Source organism: Cannabis sativa, chromosome 3 (assembly GCF_029168945.1).
Source record: "Cannabis sativa cultivar Pink pepper isolate KNU-18-1 chromosome 3, ASM2916894v1, whole genome shotgun sequence".
Classification (NCBI taxonomy): Eukaryota; Viridiplantae; Streptophyta; class Magnoliopsida; order Rosales; family Cannabaceae; genus Cannabis; species Cannabis sativa.
The window spans coordinates 49370456-49389765 of NC_083603.1; the positions used below are offsets into that span (position 1 = coordinate 49370456).

Sequence of the window (19310 nt, forward strand, 5' to 3'; positions counted from 1 at the left end):
ATCTTCTTTCATCTGTGTATGACCTAGCAACATGATAGGATCCATCCAAATGTGTGCCTGTGTGAGCCTATATGTTTATTTTATTATATAGATGCATATAGGTTGTTGCTAAATAAAATGTCACACTATGATAGATTTTATTTTGGTCCATTTAATTTTTGGCCACCTATTCAATTAATAACAGTTATTTATTTTAAGGTTAAATTCCTCTCTTTTGGGCCTTGTGTGAGAGTTGGGAGCCATAGAAGTGGGTACGACATACTGAACACCCCCTTACATGAACTACCCCAATTGTGAAGGCCCATTTACCTGATTTGAATAACTGTGCTAGGTTAATTATATTAGTTTGATCTAATAAAATTGAATTAGCAACATAATTAACTTTTAAAATATATGAAAATTAATTTTCATTTTAATATTTTAAAGTTAATTTTAAGAAAAACACTTTTAGTTTTAGATATTTTTTTAGACAAACTATTTGTATTTTTCTTGTATTTAATTAAATAAAGAATTTTAACTAACTAGATTCTTTCTGGAACTTAATTTTAAATATTCTTATTTAAGTTATAAATTAGTTATATTAACTGATTTTTCATATCTAACTTAAATTTGAATATTTTATTTAAATTTAAAATTAAGTTGAGGAATCCTAGGCATTAGTTATTAAAGATTCTTAAGATATTTTTTAAGTTAGTTTTAAACTTAAAATGGAATATTTTTCAAATTAAGTGGTTACAACTTAATTTTTGATATTTAATTAAATTTAAATTTGAAAATATTTAAGTTTTAGATTTTTTCTATAACAGCTTAAATAAGATACATTTTCAAATTTTTTTTGTTGAAAAGATACTTAGTCAAATAAGATATTTTCTAGATAGTTATTTCTAGACTACTTATTATTTCTAATATTTAAATAGGAAAATATTATACATTGTGAAATTAATTATTTAAATAATTAATTTTGGTACAATTTTATTTAAGTATATTTTTCCTAGTATTAAACTAGAAATTAATAATTAAGCATTCTCTACTCTTAATTATTTATTTCTTGAATTTAATACATTTAATCAAATTGAAAAATTAAATATCTAAGTTGATTTTCATCATGATACTTAAATATTTATTTTTCATGACACTTAATTAAATAGAAAATTATTTCTAGGTTGAAATTTAATTTTTCAACTTAAATTTAAATAATTTTCAAAATATATTTTTCTTTATTTTGTTGATCAATTTCGAAAATTGCATTTTAATTATGCAATATTTTTGAATTTTTTCTTGAAAAATAGATTAAGTTGTAAATTAATTATTTATTTTAATTAATTTTTGGACCAACTTAAATCAATGATTTTTTCATCTATTGATTAATTTAAAATAAATGAATTTAAATATATTATTAGAAATTGAATTAATTAGTCAAAAGAAAATCTAGATAGGTGATATTTTTGCTTGAAGTATTTTTTTTTCTAAGTATTTATTATTTAGTATTTTCGAAAATTTGTATAGTTTTATACTTTATTTTTCAAAATACAATAAATATATTCTTATAAAAATCTATTTTAAGTTGCTAATTAATTTAAATTAATACCACTTAAATTAATTTTCTTAATATTTATATTTAAAATTACTACTAAGATGGAAATAATTCATTTTATTTCAATCACCATCTAAGTATAATTTTATAAATATTATATTAAATTCTTATTTTGAATTCTAATTCTAAATTCGAATTTAATGAATATATTTATTAGAATAATAAAGAAAATACATTTTAAAGAATGAGCTTTATTATTATTAAGATATTCGATCTCCATTGTTGGTTTTACATCACGTTTGTTTTAGTGAGTAATCCTCCCTAATGGAGGAACGTTCATTAGCAATTTCGCACCGTTTAATCTCGAAAGATAAGTAGTTTGTAAGTGTTATATATGGTATAGATCACCCTAATGGTGGCGACCATATTTGACTTGCAAATTGCGAAACAACTGAGCCTTCCCTTTTCTATACCTTGGCCGAACCTCTCTCTTCTCTTTTCTTCTTCTATATTTCGAACCTTAGTGATAGAGTAAGTGCCCACACACAGCAAGTGGTAACTCAATCATAGATTGGAAGACTGTGAAGGATCAAACATAAAGAGAAGGACATTCGGGCTCAGATCTTGATAATACTCTGCGACAGAAAGGATACAAGGGTTAGAGATCTGAGTGGAAGGAGACATTAATTCCGCTGCGTCAATGTAAGGTTTTCTTAACTTTATATGTGTTTATTTTATCGTTTTAGAAAGTTCATATTTAGGGTGTTAAACAACATACTTGTGAGTAGATCTAAGATCCTGGTAAAATAATTTCCAACAATATGTCCATACAATATAATATAATACACAAACGATTAGAATAGCCAAAATAGTGGTTGTCGAAGTAGCCCGCTGGAACACCTCCATGTGTTGCGGTCAGTGACTGCTCAACATTGATGCATATGGAAACAATCCACGAGATTGAGAAGATCTCTTCAAGGAAATATTATTCTTAGAATTATTTTTCTTGACGAGTATCAAACGAGACTAGATTGGAGCCAAAAGTTCCAGCTCCGACAAGTTCTTAACAGTGAACGAATGGTAAGGAAATCTTCAAAAATCTCAGAGCTTGGGGCCTGAAACTCGGCGAAGGCCATATGGGCTTTAAGTCTAGAGGATGACGGCCAGAGGGGGTCCATCATGGTGGGATGAGGAAGACCAAAGATATATATATAAAGAGAGAGTGCAAAACCCTTCAGGCTTTTGGTGTCCAGGTACTATAAGCACCGTGATGTGGTCGATTTGGACCACCACCAATTAGAGGTAGTCCATCATAGCCTTGCAACACCGTGAGATGAAAAGAAAAGAGAATGAGAGACTTTAGGAGAGCAAGCGAGTCGGGGCTAGGGTTTTTTGGGGTGTGGGGTTTAAATTTAGGGTTACTTTCACCGGAATAAGGCCGGCAATGGTCAATTGGCCTGGGCAGAGGGCTGTTGAACTTTTCTGTTTAGAAAGTTATTTTGTTTTTTGTGTTAAAGTGTTTTCATGCAGGGGGAGTATTTTCTATACTCTTTAGTTTTTGTTTCTAACACTTGATATAGATTTTCTCCAAATAAAATATTTTGTCAATCAAAGTGCCAAAGGAGGAGATTGTTAATGTAAAAACCGCTTAGTTTAAATTTGGAAACTAGCTATTAATTAAGGTTTGATTATGAAATTAGTTATTAATTCTCAATTATTAATTTATGATGATTTATTTGAATTCAGAATGCATTTTATATGTCATATATAGAAATTTCATATTTTTGCATGTTCAGTGCTCGGCAACATTGGAACGCGGTGTATGGCTCAGTAGAATCACATCTTGGTATTTTAGTATAGCGGGACGGTATTGTTAGACATTGGAAATGTTCAGATTAGTCGCGAATTTAGAATTTCCCAAGATACCCTTAGTACCCTTTTATGTTAATTTAATGTGAGCGGGCAAAAAGGTCATTTTGCCTATATGTGCTTTGTCCTTTGTGGATTTTTAATTAAATTATTAATCTGATTTTTCTAGCTTTGTTTGGCTGAAACAATTTAATAAAATAAGGAAAATCAATTCTTTAATTCATTTTATGCAAAAATGAAAAGTTGGACAAAAGTTTGCATTTCACTCTCAAGTTCTCTCTCTCTTTCGGAACCCTCAAAACCAGCTGGGATTGCTGTGTTTTTCTCCTTCTTCTTGTTGATTCTAGCAGATTTTAAGGGATCTTGAACTCTTGGTAAGCTTTTGACTTTGTCTTCTTGAGTTTCTTGAATTGTAAGTAAGTAAAAGTTGCATGCTTTGAGGTTTTGCTTGCTGTAGCTACTGTTAATGTTTAGTGTTGTTATCGGAAGCTTAAATATGTTTAGTTATGTGGATTCAAGTAGGTTTTGTTGATTGTTAGTTAGATTTAACCAAGTTTGAGTTTTGAACTCAAACTTGGAGCTTTAATGGTGGAATTTGATTCTGTGTTTGGGTGGATGTTTTGTTGCCTTGAAAATGTTCTCTAGGGTGTATAGAACAGGTCTGGAAAGTTTGAATTGGATTGCGGTTGATTTGGTCGAGTTATGAAATTTTTGGTAATTTCTGCACTGAGCCAGAATTCCGGTTCAGAGAGGCCTGTAGGAACCGGAATTTCGGTTGGCTTCCAGGAATTTTTCCCTGAACCGGAATTCCGGTTGGGGAAACGGTCTACCGGTTGGGGCAATTTTGGGAACCCTAGTTTTTTCCATTTTTGTGTTATTTAAGCTTGTTCGACTCTTACTCTGTTTATTTGTATTTTGTATTGTCTTGAGTCTGTATTCAAGTCTACAAAGAAGAAGAAGAAGAAGAACAGTGCTACCTTCGGGAGAAAGTTTTACAAAGATTTCAGAAGATTGCTTTTCAAGTCTTGCATCGGGATGAAGCAATCACTCTTCAAGGAGATCGAAGGGAGTTCGAACTCTTAAAGTTTCAACAAGGTTCAATTAGAAGGTGGAATACATCAAGCTTGCGGCATATAATAAGAGGGAGTCTATTTATGCATAAGTTAATTATTTTGTATTTTTGAGAGCTATATAATGAATTTTATTTCTGGGCATGGCCCTGTGGACTAGTAATAATTTGAAAGGATTGTTGAAACCACGTACAAAAACCTTGTGTGTTTTTTACTCAACTGCATTGTTTGTTTTTTTGGTTTCTTCTGGAGTTACAGAATTGTCTACTGTAGCTACAGAAAAATTATTTTAGTATCAATTTCATTATTCTGCATTTAATTAGGTAATTAATTACATAATAAAACAAGGAATATTAAAATACAAAATTTTAATATAAATAAGAGATCAATGTGAAATGAGAATTAATGATAACAATCAAGAGAGGCAGATCTAATTGCAAAAAATCATACGTACCTATGAGATTGAGAGAGAAGCTGCATTTCAGCTTTACTAGTGAAGGATCGATGGTTAATGTATTATATAATATTTAGTACGTGTTAGTGGTGGGATATTAAAGTTTGTGAGAGTGTGTGATTGTAACTGTAAATTTTAAGTACTGGGGTTGTTGTATTATATATAGGGAAATTCTATAATGTACTCCCTTGAAAGGGATGTACTGATGCACTCTTAATTTATTTCGGCATTTAGAAGAATTTTTTAATCTAATTTTTTTTTCATATTCATGTATGTTATAGCTATTTAAGATATCCTACAAAATTTTGAAAAATTCGGAATAATTTAAAATATAGAAAACAATGTTCAAACAGTTTATTTTACACGCGTATAAAATAAAATTGTGACGAGTGCAACACACTGTTTGAACATAGTTTTCGGCGTGTTAAACTTTTCCAAATTTCTTAAAATTTTGCAGGATCTCTTAAATAACTATAACGTACATGACCATTGAAAAAAATTTGACTAAAAAATTATTTCGGATTCTAAAACACATAGGGGTGCATCAATATATCCTTTTTAAGGAGGTACATTGTAGAATTTTCCTTATATATATATTTGTTTAATATTTTAGGGAAATTATTTATAAAGAAAAAAGAAAACGAATGGAATTGATGGCATTAAATTTTTACGAGATGAAACATATATTGTTTTCACTAAAATCTTCCTCATGTCATCACAAAAAATTTGACCATTGAAAAAAATTTGACTAAAAAATTATTTCGGATTCTAAAACACATAGGGGTGCATCAATATATCATTTTTAAGGGGGTGCATTGTAGAATTTTCCTTATATATATATTTGTTTAATATTTTAGGAAAATTGTTTATAAAGAAAAAAGAAAACGAATGGAATTGATGGCATTAAATTTTTACGAGATGAAACATATATTGTTTTCACTAAAATCTTCCTCATGTCATCACAAATCTCTTCATTTTTTTTTCAATTTAATCTCGTACAAAGCAGTTTTTTTTCTTTTCTTTTTCTTCACGTTCTTCTTTATTTTGTTATTTCATATTGACCTTAATAATACTGAACTCATACAAAAAAAAAAAATAATGAAATTTGTTTCTCCTCGTGTAGCTTAATTATTTATAAGATATATTGATTGATTATAGAAGTTTTGTAAATCCAAATCCACATGAATGCAAAAAAATATAAAAAACAACATTATGCTTACGAACCAGATAAAAAGGGAAACTTGCAGATAAGAGATAACAAACAAAAGCCTCCCGATGAAAGAGATCGAATCAAATCACTCAATCTCCCCTCTCACTTTGTTAACCCTATTTAAATTTAATTTTTTTTAAGTAAAATAAGATTAAAGATTCAATGTGATGAGGCACACAAAATATAGTGGACATACATATTACAACCAATTACTCTTTAGTATTTAGGGTGTCTACCGATAGGTCCAATTTTAGGGTAGTGTCTATTGTAGAATTACCCTATATTTTATATGTATATATATCTTACAGGTACAAATGATTTATTATTAATATTGTATTATAAATATTATTTTTTCCAGTTCGAAAAGAAAAATGGTAGTAAAAAATTAGTAACTAAAACTTATAATTTGCTACTAAATATATTTGGTAGCGAAATTGGTAGCTAAAGTAAAAAGTTATTTGCCACTAAGAAAAAATGGTTGTTAAATTGGTAGTTAAACAATAACACACTATAAAAAAAAGGTTACTTTTAGTAACAATAAATATTTTTTGTGACTAAATGTGACTTTTAGTCACAACAAAAAAGTTACTTGTAACTAAACATAATATTTAGATACAAATTGTCACTAATTTAGTTTTAGTCACAACAAGTACTTGTGACTAAATATACATTTAGTCACAACATATTGTGATTTTTGTGACTACTACTTTTAGCCACAGACTTTTTAGTCACAACAAAAAAGTTACTTGTAACTAAACATAATATTTAGATACAAATTGTCACTAATTTAGTTTTAGTCACAATAAGTACTTATGACTAAATACACATTTAATCACAATACATTGTAATTTTGACAAATACTTTTAGTCACAATGTAAAAATTATAATTTATAATTAGTTATAATTTTTTTACTTTTGATCACAAATTTTATTGTGACTAGTTAAAAATAATTTTGTTTGTAGTGATATTTGGCTACCAAAAATTATTAGTAGCTAAAAAAGCAATTTGTCTACCAAAATATTTGATAGTAGAAATATTTGGTCTAATTTATTTAGAATTTGCTACTAAAATATTTGGCTACTAAAATTTGGTAGCAAAATAATATTTATTATTACTACTAATTAAATGTTGGTAGCTAATTACTGCTAGCTACATTGGACTCTACTAAGAGTAAATAATTTGAAGATTTGATAATTTCATTTTCTTTAAGTTTATTATCTCAATATATAACGATCCTCTAATAGCAATTATGATATTGAAAACCATATAAATAAATTTGAAAGTTTTCTAATATTTAGTAAAGGTTGACTATTCAATGGTTACATTTTTATTGTAACCATGTGGTTACATTTTTCTTTAATCTGTAATAGCAGGTTACTAATAGGTAGACTTTCCTTTTCTAGATTTAATTAATTATAATTAACTATTTTCTTAAAATAATTAATTAAATAAACATTCCTTTTTTAGAATTATTTAATTATAATTAACTATTTTCTTAAATAATTAATTAAATATTTAACAAGATCTCTTTTAGCAATTAATATTTATATTTAAATCCTTACTTGAATTATTTTAATAATTAAGTCATTTAATTATAATATTTACAATAAAATTTATTTTTTTTTACAAAAATTAAACTTCTTTTGACACAAATTAAAATTCTCTTCTTATAATAAATTTTCAAATAATTAATTATTTTTAAATGATATTTAATTATTTTGTTACAATTATATGAACTAAGTATGAGGTCTCAAGCTAATCAATCGATAACAAGTGCAGCCATTTTTTTTTCTAAAAAATCCTTCAACTTATTTCTATTTTACTTTTTAAATATTTAAATAAAAAAATTAAATAATTAAGTGTAATAATTTAAAATTAAGATTACAAGAATAATAAAATTTAAATTATGAAATTATATGTGTATAATTTTAAATTATAAAAAGTTTTGCTATAAAATTTTAAATAATTTAAGTATAAAAAAATAAATTGCTAAAAGATCCTTATATAGTAATAAATTATAAAAAATTAATTAATAATTATAATTAATTTAATTTTAAAATATAATTAATCTTAATTAAAGTTTTATAAGGAAATAAATGATTAGGTTACTTTCAGGTTACAAGTTATTTATTATTTATTTTTATTTAATTTCCAAATTAATCACAACCATTTAATAGTAATCCAATGGCTTAAAAAAATGTAACCATGATGGTTACAATAAAAATGTAACCATTGAAACATCTTCATTTAGTAAATATTATTTTCATAGCAATGTGTACATATATAAATTTAAGGAAAATTTTACAATGCACTTCCTTAAAATGGATATATTGATACATCTCTATCTGTTTTAGCATCCGAAATAATTTTTTAGTTAAATTTTTTCTCTTGTTTGAATATTATTTTCTATATTGTAAATTATTCCGAATTTTTTAAAATTGTATAGGATATCTTAAATAGCTATAAACGTACATGAATATGAAAAAAAATTAGACTGAAAATTTTTTTTGGATGCCGAAACAAATTAAAGGTGCATCAATACATCCCTTTTAAGGGGGTGCATTGTAAAATCACCCTAAATTTAATTTCATTCAATTATTTATAAATTTTAAAATACATGTGAACTATAAATAGCTTTAAGGACATATATATATTGTCAATATTAAACAAGAATATCCTTGTAAGCCTTGAATGGAAACATAGATACCCCTCCTAATAGACTTGTTGACATCTAAAAGAACCCTAATTCAATATCCGTGTACTCCTCATAGAAATTAGAAGAACACTGTAGCTTATAAAGAGATGTAGAATTAAATTGGAAGAGTTTAGTCAAAATCATAGACACATCGTATTCACAACTAGACTATTAAGTATAATTTTAACGTTGTGCTGTCTTCAATGGTTTGTGGTGTCCAAATTTGATTTATATAACAAACTGCCTATCTATGTAGTCACTAGTTAGATCCATAAGACAACAAAAAAAATTATTAAGAGAATTTCAATTTATTAGTTAATTATTATATTCTTCTCCGTAAACATAAGCCGTGACAATTTAAATATATAATACTGATCAATACTCTTACATAATTTAATGACTAATATTGACTAAATATGTATACACTTTTAATTCTTATTATTATCAAACAATTAGTTACAAACAACATATTAAAATTAATAATGGGTGATTATAAATATAATTTAGTGGTTCACACTTTTTCTTATAATAAAGAGAATGTCCCAAACTCAAATTTAAAATCCCTCCCTTAATGATAATAATAATACTGCAAAACTCGCTTAAAATAGAAATTTAACACATTACTTGTACAAACAAACTCAAATGAATTCCTTTCAAAAAAAAAAAAAAAAAAAACTCAAATGAATTTTTTCAAGAAGTCAAAATATTTAAATTATATATAAATAATTTATATATAAATAAAAGAAAGCACTTAAGGTGGCAACTTAGATGAGTTTTACCTCTTTTCAATTTTTTTATTTTTCTTATTTATTTAGTTTTAATTATTTTTTATTCAACAATAATATAAATACTAATTATTATATAAAATAAATGTTGCAGTTACAAAATTTGTAGCACCAGTCATCATTCAATAAACATGTGAAACATTTAAACATAATTCAAAAGTAGCTACACAATTTTAATAGAAAACTTTTTTCTATGTCTATTATTATTACACTAAATAAAGATGCAATTTATTAAAAAACTATAAAAAAAAAGTGATACATATAAAAAGAGATTTTCACATCTCTTTTCATTGATGATAAGTAATATATATTTAGTTTTTTCGCACCAATCTCAAAGTTTCTCTAACACCAAAATCTTAATTTAATTTATGCTTTAAGTGTCTCTAAAATATTATTAGGACAGTTAGTTAAATACTGTTTCGGGTAGTTATTTCTGTTACTCTAGCTGGGTCCTTAGGTGGAGTTGCATCTCCTTACAGCTGGCTTTAGTAACAGATTTCTGTTACTTGCTCTGTACTCTCTGAACATATATATACTACATTCGAGAGCCTCTGATATTCAGTCAAGCTCATTATTTCACTTTCTTCATCTCAACTTGGTATCAGAGTTTCTAGGCATTTTTTTTCCTTTCTTTGTTGATCCTCCTTGTTTCAAGTTTTCTTCAATGGCGTCCTCCTCTGGTGCTGCTGGTCTCAGGCCTGCAAGTTCTTCATCGTCCACCATCACCGCACCTACTATCCCTGTCATTCAAGTGATTCCAAATCACATTCAGCCTCTCAATTTGCGATTAGATCGCCATAATTTCTTTTATTGGAGATCTCGAGTCCTCTCCACAGTTCGTGCACATCAGTTGGAAGGATTCCTCATTGGAACTCGTGCAAGACCCCCTGCTACAATGGTTGATCCAACAGATGACTCAAGAATCATCCCCAACCCAGAATTGCAAGATTGCCTTCGGTTAGATCAATTTCTTCTCAGCTGGTTATTCAACTTTATATCTGAAGGCATGCTAGGACATGTTGCAAGGTGCGATTCTGCAGCAGATCTCTGGAATGTTCTTGTGCAACTTTTCTCAAACACTTCACGAGCTCGTGTTCTAAAACTCCGTGGCTTGCTCCAATCAACAAAGAAAGGATCCACTCCTGTCGATGAATACATTTTAAAAATGCGATGTCTTGGTGATGCGCTAATGGCGGCTGGTCATCACCTCACAGACGATGAGCTGATTCTATACATTCTTGGAGGTCTTGGAAATGAGTACGATTATACAATCGTCACTCTTACCTCCAAAGAATCTGTTATAATGCAAGAAGTCCAATTCTTGCTACAAACTCAAGAAATGAGAATTGAACAACAATCCTCTGTTGCTGCTTTGGATCTTCACAATCGTACTGCTCATTATGCAGTAGCAAGCAAGAAAGGTCCTACACCTCCTCCCACAAGTACAAATTCCAACAGTCGTGGTCGTGGTAAAAATCGTGGTAGGGGAGGTCGTAACTCGAACAATCGAGGGGGAAATAGACCTATCTGTCAAGTGTGTGGTCGATCGGGACACACAACTTTAAAATGTTACCATAGGTTCGATCTCAGTTGGGAAGGTAACTCGAACCAAAACCAGAATGAGCAATCTGCAGAAGAACCACAGGCCATGCTTGCCACTGCCGCTACTGTTGCTGATCCCCAATGGTACTTAGACAGTGGAGCATCTCACCATGTTGTGTCTGATGGTACTGCTCTCACCAACACAGTCAATTATAAAGGCAAAGGGAAGCTCACTGTAGGTAATGGACAATCTCTTCCTATTCTTGCTATTGGCCAAACTTATCTTCCATGTTCTAAACCTCTCCTATTAAAACGGGTTTTACATGTTCCTGGCATACACAAAAACCTGATAAGCATTTCCCAATTATCCATTGATAACAATGTCTCCATTATCTTTGATACTAACATTTGTTTTGTTGTTGATAAGATGATGAGGCAGGTCCTTCTGCAGGGTACCCTTAGCCATGGCCTATACAAAATCTCCACACCTTTTGCTAGCACTACTGCAACATCTCTACTCCAGAATCTTGCCACTACACCCCAGCCAAATTCCAATTCTATTACTGTACACAATAAGGCTGATTGTAATCTTTCTTTTGTTTCTAATGTTTGTAAAGATTCCAATTGCATTGTATCTCTTTGGCACAATAGGTTAGGACATCCGTCCTCTGTAATACTTTCTAAAGTTTTACATTCCATGTACACAAAGGTCTCTAATAAAGCTTTGCCTTTTTGTGATGCTTGCCAATTCGGTAAAAACCATCTTATGCACTTCAGTAGGTCCACAATTAAAACCAGTAAGCCATTACAATTAATTCATTCAGATGTTTGGGGTCCCTCCCCATATCCTACAGCTGAAGGATACAAATATTACATCCTATTTGTAGATGACTTTACCAAATATAGTTGGATATACCCAATGAAAGCCAAAACCGATGCCTATCCTATTTTCCAAACTTTCAAAACATTTGTTGAAAATCAATTTGATCACAAAATAAAAGGCTTACAAACCGACTAGGGTGGGGAGTATAGGAAATTACAGCCATTTCTACAAAAGTTAGGCATTCTCTTTAGGCATCCATGTCCTCACACTCACCAACAACAAGGGAGAGTGGAAAGAAAACATAGACATGTAACTGAAATGGGGTTAACCTTGCTTGCGCAAGCCAAAATGCCTCCGCATTTTTGGTGGGATGCTTTTGTCTCGACTGTGCACCTTGTCAATAGACTTCCCACCATTGTCAATGCCTATAAATCTCCTTTTGAATGTCTATACCATAGCCAACCCGATTACACATTCCTAAAGACCTTTGGTTGTGCTTGCTTTCCTTTTCTTAGGCCATACAATCAACATAAGTTTCAATTCAAGACTTCCAAATGTGTGTTTCTTGGATACAGCCCTTTTAATAAAGGGTATAGGTGCCTCCATTTCTTAGGAAGGATATACATAGCACGCAGTGTCAATTTTAATGAACATGAGTATCCTTATAATTCTCTTTTTCCCAAACCCATAACTGGTAATTGCCACAATAATCTCCTTGCACCAGCCTTTGTAATACAATCCATTATCCCTCACCCTCCCATACAGTTTGGCTCCATCAATATAAATCCACCTGACCTTTTCCCCTCTTCCCCAAACCAGATACACACCACTGCCACTATAACTACTTCACCAGATCCCATTCCATCCCCTATAACCAGTACATACTCCACATCACCTCCACAAAAAGATCCTGACATTGTTGTTCCAGCAGTTCACATACCTCCTTCCCTCCCACCTTTACCAACTGGCCATCCCATGCAAATAAGATCCAAATCTGGTATTCGAAAACCAAAAGTGTTTCTGCTCACTGCTTCTCAGCAACAAGTTTATGAGGAACCAAAAACGGTCAAACAGGCACTTAGCATACCTCACTGGAAGAATGCAATGGACAGAGAAAAAATTGCTTCAATTAAAAAGAGGACTTGGATCATGGTACCTCGCACTTCAGACATGAATGTACTTACAAACAAATGGATATTCAGGACCAAGTATAATAAGGATGGCAGTCTAGATAAATTCAAGGCTCGGCTAGTGGTGAGAGGCTTTCAGCAAGCTCCTGGTTTGGACTTTCACAATACCTTTAGTCCAGTCATTAAAGCTTCCACAATTCGGGTCATTTTCTCCTTGGCCGTGACATATGGGTGGGATATTCAACAAATAGATGTTAACAATGGTTTTCTAAATGGGGATTAAAAGAGAAGGTTTTCATGGAGCAACCACAAGGATATGAAGATCCCACAAGACCCGATTATGTGTGCCAATTAACCAAGTCCCTATATGGTCTCAAGCAAGCACCAAGAGTTTGGTTCGACACTCTAAAAAGTACTTTAATTACTTGGGGGTTCTCTGCTTCTATATCAGATTCTTCTCTATTCTATAACAACAACCAAGGCTCCCTGTTACTGGTCTTAGTCTATGTGGATGACCTATTAATAACAGGTGCAAGTACTGCTGCAATCTCATCTCTAATAACAGCTCTTCATCAAAAATTTGCCTTAAAATTGTTGGGCTCAGTTAGTTATTTTCTTGGTTTTGAAGCTTACAGAAATGAATCAGGATTATATCTAACTCAGTCAAAATATGCCTCTGATCTTCTCCTCAAAACTCAATTTGAGGATGCAAAGGAATGTGACACCCCAATGATTTTAGCAAATAAATTGTCAATTGATGACAGCCCCCTCTTTGACAAACCAAAATTGTATCGAAGCACCACAGGTGCCTTGCAATATCTAACCATGACAAGACCCGATCTTGCTTACTCGGTCAACAAGCTCAGTCAATACTAAAGGCACCCACAACAAATCATTGGAATGCTTGTAAACGGGTCTTGAGATACATTAAAGGCACCACACACTTTGGTCTTCATTTCAAACCTTCTACTTTACTCAGTTTAGAGGCCTATTCAGATGCCGATTGGGCATCCAGCCTTGATGATAGAAAATCAACAACTGGGTTTTGCTTGTTTCTTGGAGGGAATCTAGTCACCTGGTGTTCAAGAAAACAAAGAGCTGTTGCCCGCTCAAGTACGAAATCGGAGTATCGTGTTTTAGCTTCTGCAGCAACAGAGATGGTTTGGTTAAGTTCTCTACTCAAAGAACTTAGTGTCACACTTCAAAAGACACCACCTATTCTATGGTGTGACAACCAAAGTGCTCAAGTATTAGCACTCAATCCTGTTTTTCACACAAGAACCAAACATATCGAGTTGCATGTTCACTACATCCGAGAGCAAATAGCAGACAAAAAGCTTGAAGTATGCTACATACCCACACATGATCAAACGACTGACCTGTTTACTAAGCTTTTGTCCTCTCCTAGATTTCAGTACTTATGTAACAAGCTAAATTTGGCAACCACCAAACACAGCTTGAGGGGGGGGGGGGGGGGTATTAGGACATTTAGCTAAATACTGTTTCAGGTAGTCATTTCTGTTACTCCAGCTGAGTCCTTAGGTGGAGTTGCATCTCCTTACAACTGGCTTTAGTAACAGAATTCTGTTACTTGCTCTGTACTCTCTGAACATATATATACTACATTCGAGAGCCTCTGATATTCAGTCAAGCTCATTATTTTACTTTCTTCATCTCAACTAATATGTATAACAGGGGGGGGTATTAGGACATTTAGCTAAATACTGTTTCAGGTAGTCATTTCTGTTACTCCAGCTGAGTCCTTAGGTGGAGTTGCATCTCCTTACAACTGGCTTTAGTAACAGAATTCTGTTACTTGCTCTGTACTCTCTGAACATATATATACTACATTCGAGAGCCTCTGATATTCAGTCAAGCTCATTATTTTACTTTCTTCATCTCAACTAATATGTATAACAATTATTATTTATTTATTTTTTTCCTTCTAATTAATCTCATAAATGCGAATATAAAAATATGCATTATTATTCATTTTCTTTGTTCTTCTAATTAATCTTATTAGTATTGATATGAAAATTTGTATTAGAATTAATCTTTTTAGAAAAGATTTTCAAATTCAAAAAAAGTAAACATATATATATTTATATATCTCATTATTTGCTTTCTAATACTTTTTACTTTTTTATTAATTAATTCAATTTAGTCATAGTTATTGTTGCAAATTATTTATATAACTTTTTAATATATTCAAAATAATTAGTATAAAAGTGTAGTGAAAAGAAGTGCTTATATATTTAACCTTTAGATAGAAGTCCAAACATATAGATTTATTATTGAATGTGTTTTTTTTTTTCTAATATAGTTATATTTCATAATTTTTAGTCTAATTAATATTTTTCTCATTTCAGAACAATCTAATAATAATTTGATATTATACACATATAAATCTTCCAATTCCAATTTCAAATGTTGTAATTCTAATAATAATTATCCAAACTACTTTTATCACTTTTGAAAAAAAACTATTTTATGACCAATAAAATGATATTAAAATACAAAGTTCAATAAAAGAAAAAAAAAAGCATAACTCATCTATTTAAATGTAATTCTAATAATACAATTTGTTATGAAATATATAAATATGTGAATTTATATCTCTCTACATATAAACATATATCTATTTATTCATACTAGGTTGATATTACGTGCAATGCACGTATAATTAATTTTTTTTTTTTATTAGGTTCAATTAGATGATGTTAAGTGCAATACATGTATGTAATTTTTTTAAATTAAGTAATAGATATTTTTTTTTAATTTTTGAAATAGAGTGAACTTTTGATCTTTGAGAATTTTTATTTAACTATTACTACATTAGTGTGTCATTTGAATGTAATTATATATATACTCAATTATATGGTGGAAGGCACGTTTAACAATGTCAACCTAGCTAGGGCATGAAAAAAGTTTGTCATATAATGACCACAAGATAGATGATCCTATTGTACAGAAGATAGAAAATTATATTTTCTAGCAGGTACTTTTATTCTATAGAAGATAAATTTTTTTTTATTTTAATATAAAGTTAAACCAATAAATTTAAAAATATAATTAAAAATATTGATAATATTTAAGTATTTTATATAAAATATCTATATTATTTTTTTATTTTTAAATATATATATAATAATATTATAAAATTAATAAAAAATATTCTGTTAAGTAATTGGATATTCTATTAAAGTTAACGTAAAAATCCAAAAATTATCGTTAAACCAATAATTTTAGACATAACCATATTTTATATAGAATAGATATAATATAAAAAAGAATTACTTTTTGTAACAGTTTAGATTTTTTCAAATAAAATAGTTCAAATGAAAAAAAAAAAATTATCATCAATTTATTTTTTTATAGATATATGTCATCTTTTTATTTTTTTTTATAAATCTTACCACCATTATTAATTATACTATTATTATTATTATTATTATTATTATTATTATTATGAAAATGGACATATGTAGTGTAAACCATGTAAAATAAATTATCATCATCAAATCATTCATTATTAATGGTTTCTAATATCTCCCACCATTATTATTATACCAATTTCTTAGTATTCCACAAATATTATTGATAGCTTTTAATTATTACATAATTAATCTCATGCTTATAATATATATGGTACTATCAAAGAAGGAGATCTAAGTCTTTTATAATCAATTTGTTGATATCTCTTCCCATCTCATCTAGCTTTTGAACATTGTAAGCTTCATTTTTTTTTATAATTTATTTTTATTTTAAATGAAAACAAATGAATTCATATGCATAGTGTAATATATATATATATATATATATATATATTATTAGACAAAATAAATTTTAATAATGGTGACTTATCTTTTGGAAGAAATTTTATATATTTGAATTTTTTTTATGTAATTGTATATTAATACTTTTTTCATTTTTATATTTGATATTTAAATAAATATATTTTATTGGACAATTCTTAAAGGTAATAATGTATTATATAATCTAAAAAATAAGATCATTAATGTATATTTTTATCTTTAGTAGTTTATATCTATATATATATATTTACTACAAAAATTTTTACTTTTAGTCACAACTAAATTTGTGGCTAAATTTAACAAAATTGTGATTAATTATAAATTATGATTCCTATATTGTGACTAAAAAGTCCGTGGATAAAAGTATTAAGTCAGAAAAATTACAATTTGATGTGACTAAATGTATTTTTTAGTCACAATACTTGTTGTGACTAAAACTAAATTAGTGACAACTTGTAACTAAACACTATATATGTACTTATTTGAAAAGGAAGCAAATGGGGAGGGAGGGGTTTATGGCACTTAAGTTGGACATGAGCAAGGCTTATGATCGGGTGGAGTGGGGCTTTTTACAGGCTATGTTGAGGAGATTAGGATTTGATGAGCATGTGGTGAAGTTGTTAATGTAGTGTGTTAGTTCTGTCTCCTAGACAATCACATCGGGGGGTAATGAAATTGGGCCTATAATTCCTACAAGAGGTCTTCGACAGGGTGATTTTCCTTCTGTGTGCAGAAGGATTCTTGGCTTTGATAAGAGACTATGAACGGTTGAGAAAAATTCGGGGTGCAAGGTTGCTCGAGGGGCTCCTGTGTTATCTCACATGTTCTTTGTTGATGACTGTTATGTGTTCTGTAAAGCCTCTGAGGATAGTGTTATTAACATGATAGAAATGTTAAATATCTTTCAAAAGGCCTCAGGACAACAAGTCAATCTACAGAAGTCCTCTATATTTTTCAGCGCTAATATTGTCAATGAGGTGAGGCAACATCTGGGTTCTATGTTGGGAGTGAATGAGGCACGTGATGATAGCACATATTTGGGTTTGCCAAATATTGTGGATCGTAATAAAACGGCCTTACTTGGGTTCTTGAAGGATAAAATGCGTAAAAGGATTCAAGGTTGGGAAGGAAGATTGCTTTCTAGAGCAGGGAAGGAGTTGTTAATAAAAACTGTGGCTCAATCTCTTCCTAGTTATGCAATGAATGTGTTTTTGCTACCTGTGGAAACTTGCAATGAGATGGAGCAATTGATGTGTAAGTTTTAGTGGTGATCGTCGAAGAACAACAAAGGAATCCATTGGAAAAAGTGGGATAGATTGACGATACATAAGTCTAAAGGTGGTATGGGATTTCGCAACTTGCATGACTTTAACTTGAGTTTGCTTTGTAAACAAGGATGGAGATTATTTAGTCGTCCGGACTCACTTGTCAGCAAGATTTTTAAAGCTAGGTACTACCGTAATGGTACCTTCTTAAATGCTGAGTTGGGGAGCAATCCAAGTTTTGTGTGGCGAAGTATTTATGAAACTCAAGAGATCGTTCGAAAAGCGGCGAGATGCAGAGTTGGTGATGGTTCTCGAATTAAAATAGTGTTGGATCCGTGGCTGTCGAATGAAGATAATCCAAGAGTAACTTCGAATAATCCTGTTCTTATTGATCAAAATGATAACGCACTTATGGAAAATGATACGTTGGCTTGGGATGTTGACTTGGTGCATGATATGTTTAATGAAATGGATGCTAACTTAATTCTTAGTATTTCCTTGTCTTCAAGTCGTTTATGTGATGTTTGGTTTTAGAGTTGGGAGAGCTCGGGCCATTTCCCAGTAAAATAAGTTTATAAGTCCTTACAATTGAGTAAAGAGTTGGGTGCACAGGATGATAATTCCGTCTTTTGGAATACTCTTTGGAAGCTAAGTGTTCCTCCGAAAGTGAAAGACTTGTTATGGTGTGCTGCTACTTACTGTCCTCCTACAAAGTCCAAACTTCGTTCTAGACATGTGCCTATTGATACCATCTTCCCTTTGTGCAAAGTAACTGATGAAACCATCTACCATTGCTTGGTGGATTGCTCTTTTGCCAAAGCGTGTTGGCAATAGTTGGCTGCTGGTGTTCATTTGACGACAGTTGGTTCTTTTGCCAACTAGTTTGCTGCGGTTCTACAGCAGGCGAATGGGGAGAAAAGGAGGTTGATCGCAATGACATGTTGGGCAATTTAAAAACATCGAAATGAACTAGTATGGCCTGATAAGTCCCCTACTATTGCGAGTGTTGCTGACTTAGCTCAAGCTTTACTCGTAGATTGGACTCGGGCTCAAGATTCAACATTTAATCCTACGACTGCATTCCTTACTGATGTCGATGGTGCTAAAATTTGGGCCA

General features: G+C 30.4%; 1 protein-coding gene across 1 annotated transcript; it reads left to right on the top strand.

Moving 5' to 3' along the window:
- The first annotated feature begins 17425 nt into the window (after positions 1-17425).
- On the top strand, positions 17426-18193 carry LOC133036137 (uncharacterized). Its single transcript, XM_061112631.1, has 2 exons — positions 17426-17539; positions 17840-18193. The coding sequence occupies exons 1-2, from the start codon at positions 17426-17428 to the stop codon at positions 18191-18193; spliced, it is 468 nt and encodes a 155-aa protein (XP_060968614.1).
- Positions 18194-19310: the final 1117 nt, after the last annotated feature.

Excerpts from the sequence above, each read along its gene's own strand:
- LOC133036137 (XM_061112631.1), top strand. The coding sequence starts at position 17,426 with ATGGGGAGGGAGGGGTTTATGGCACTTAAGTTGGACATGAGCAAGGCT. Across the intron at positions 17,540-17,839 it reads TAGGATTTGATGAGCATGTG|GCCTCAGGACAACAAGTCAA; the intron begins GTGAAGTTGTTA and ends ATCTTTCAAAAG.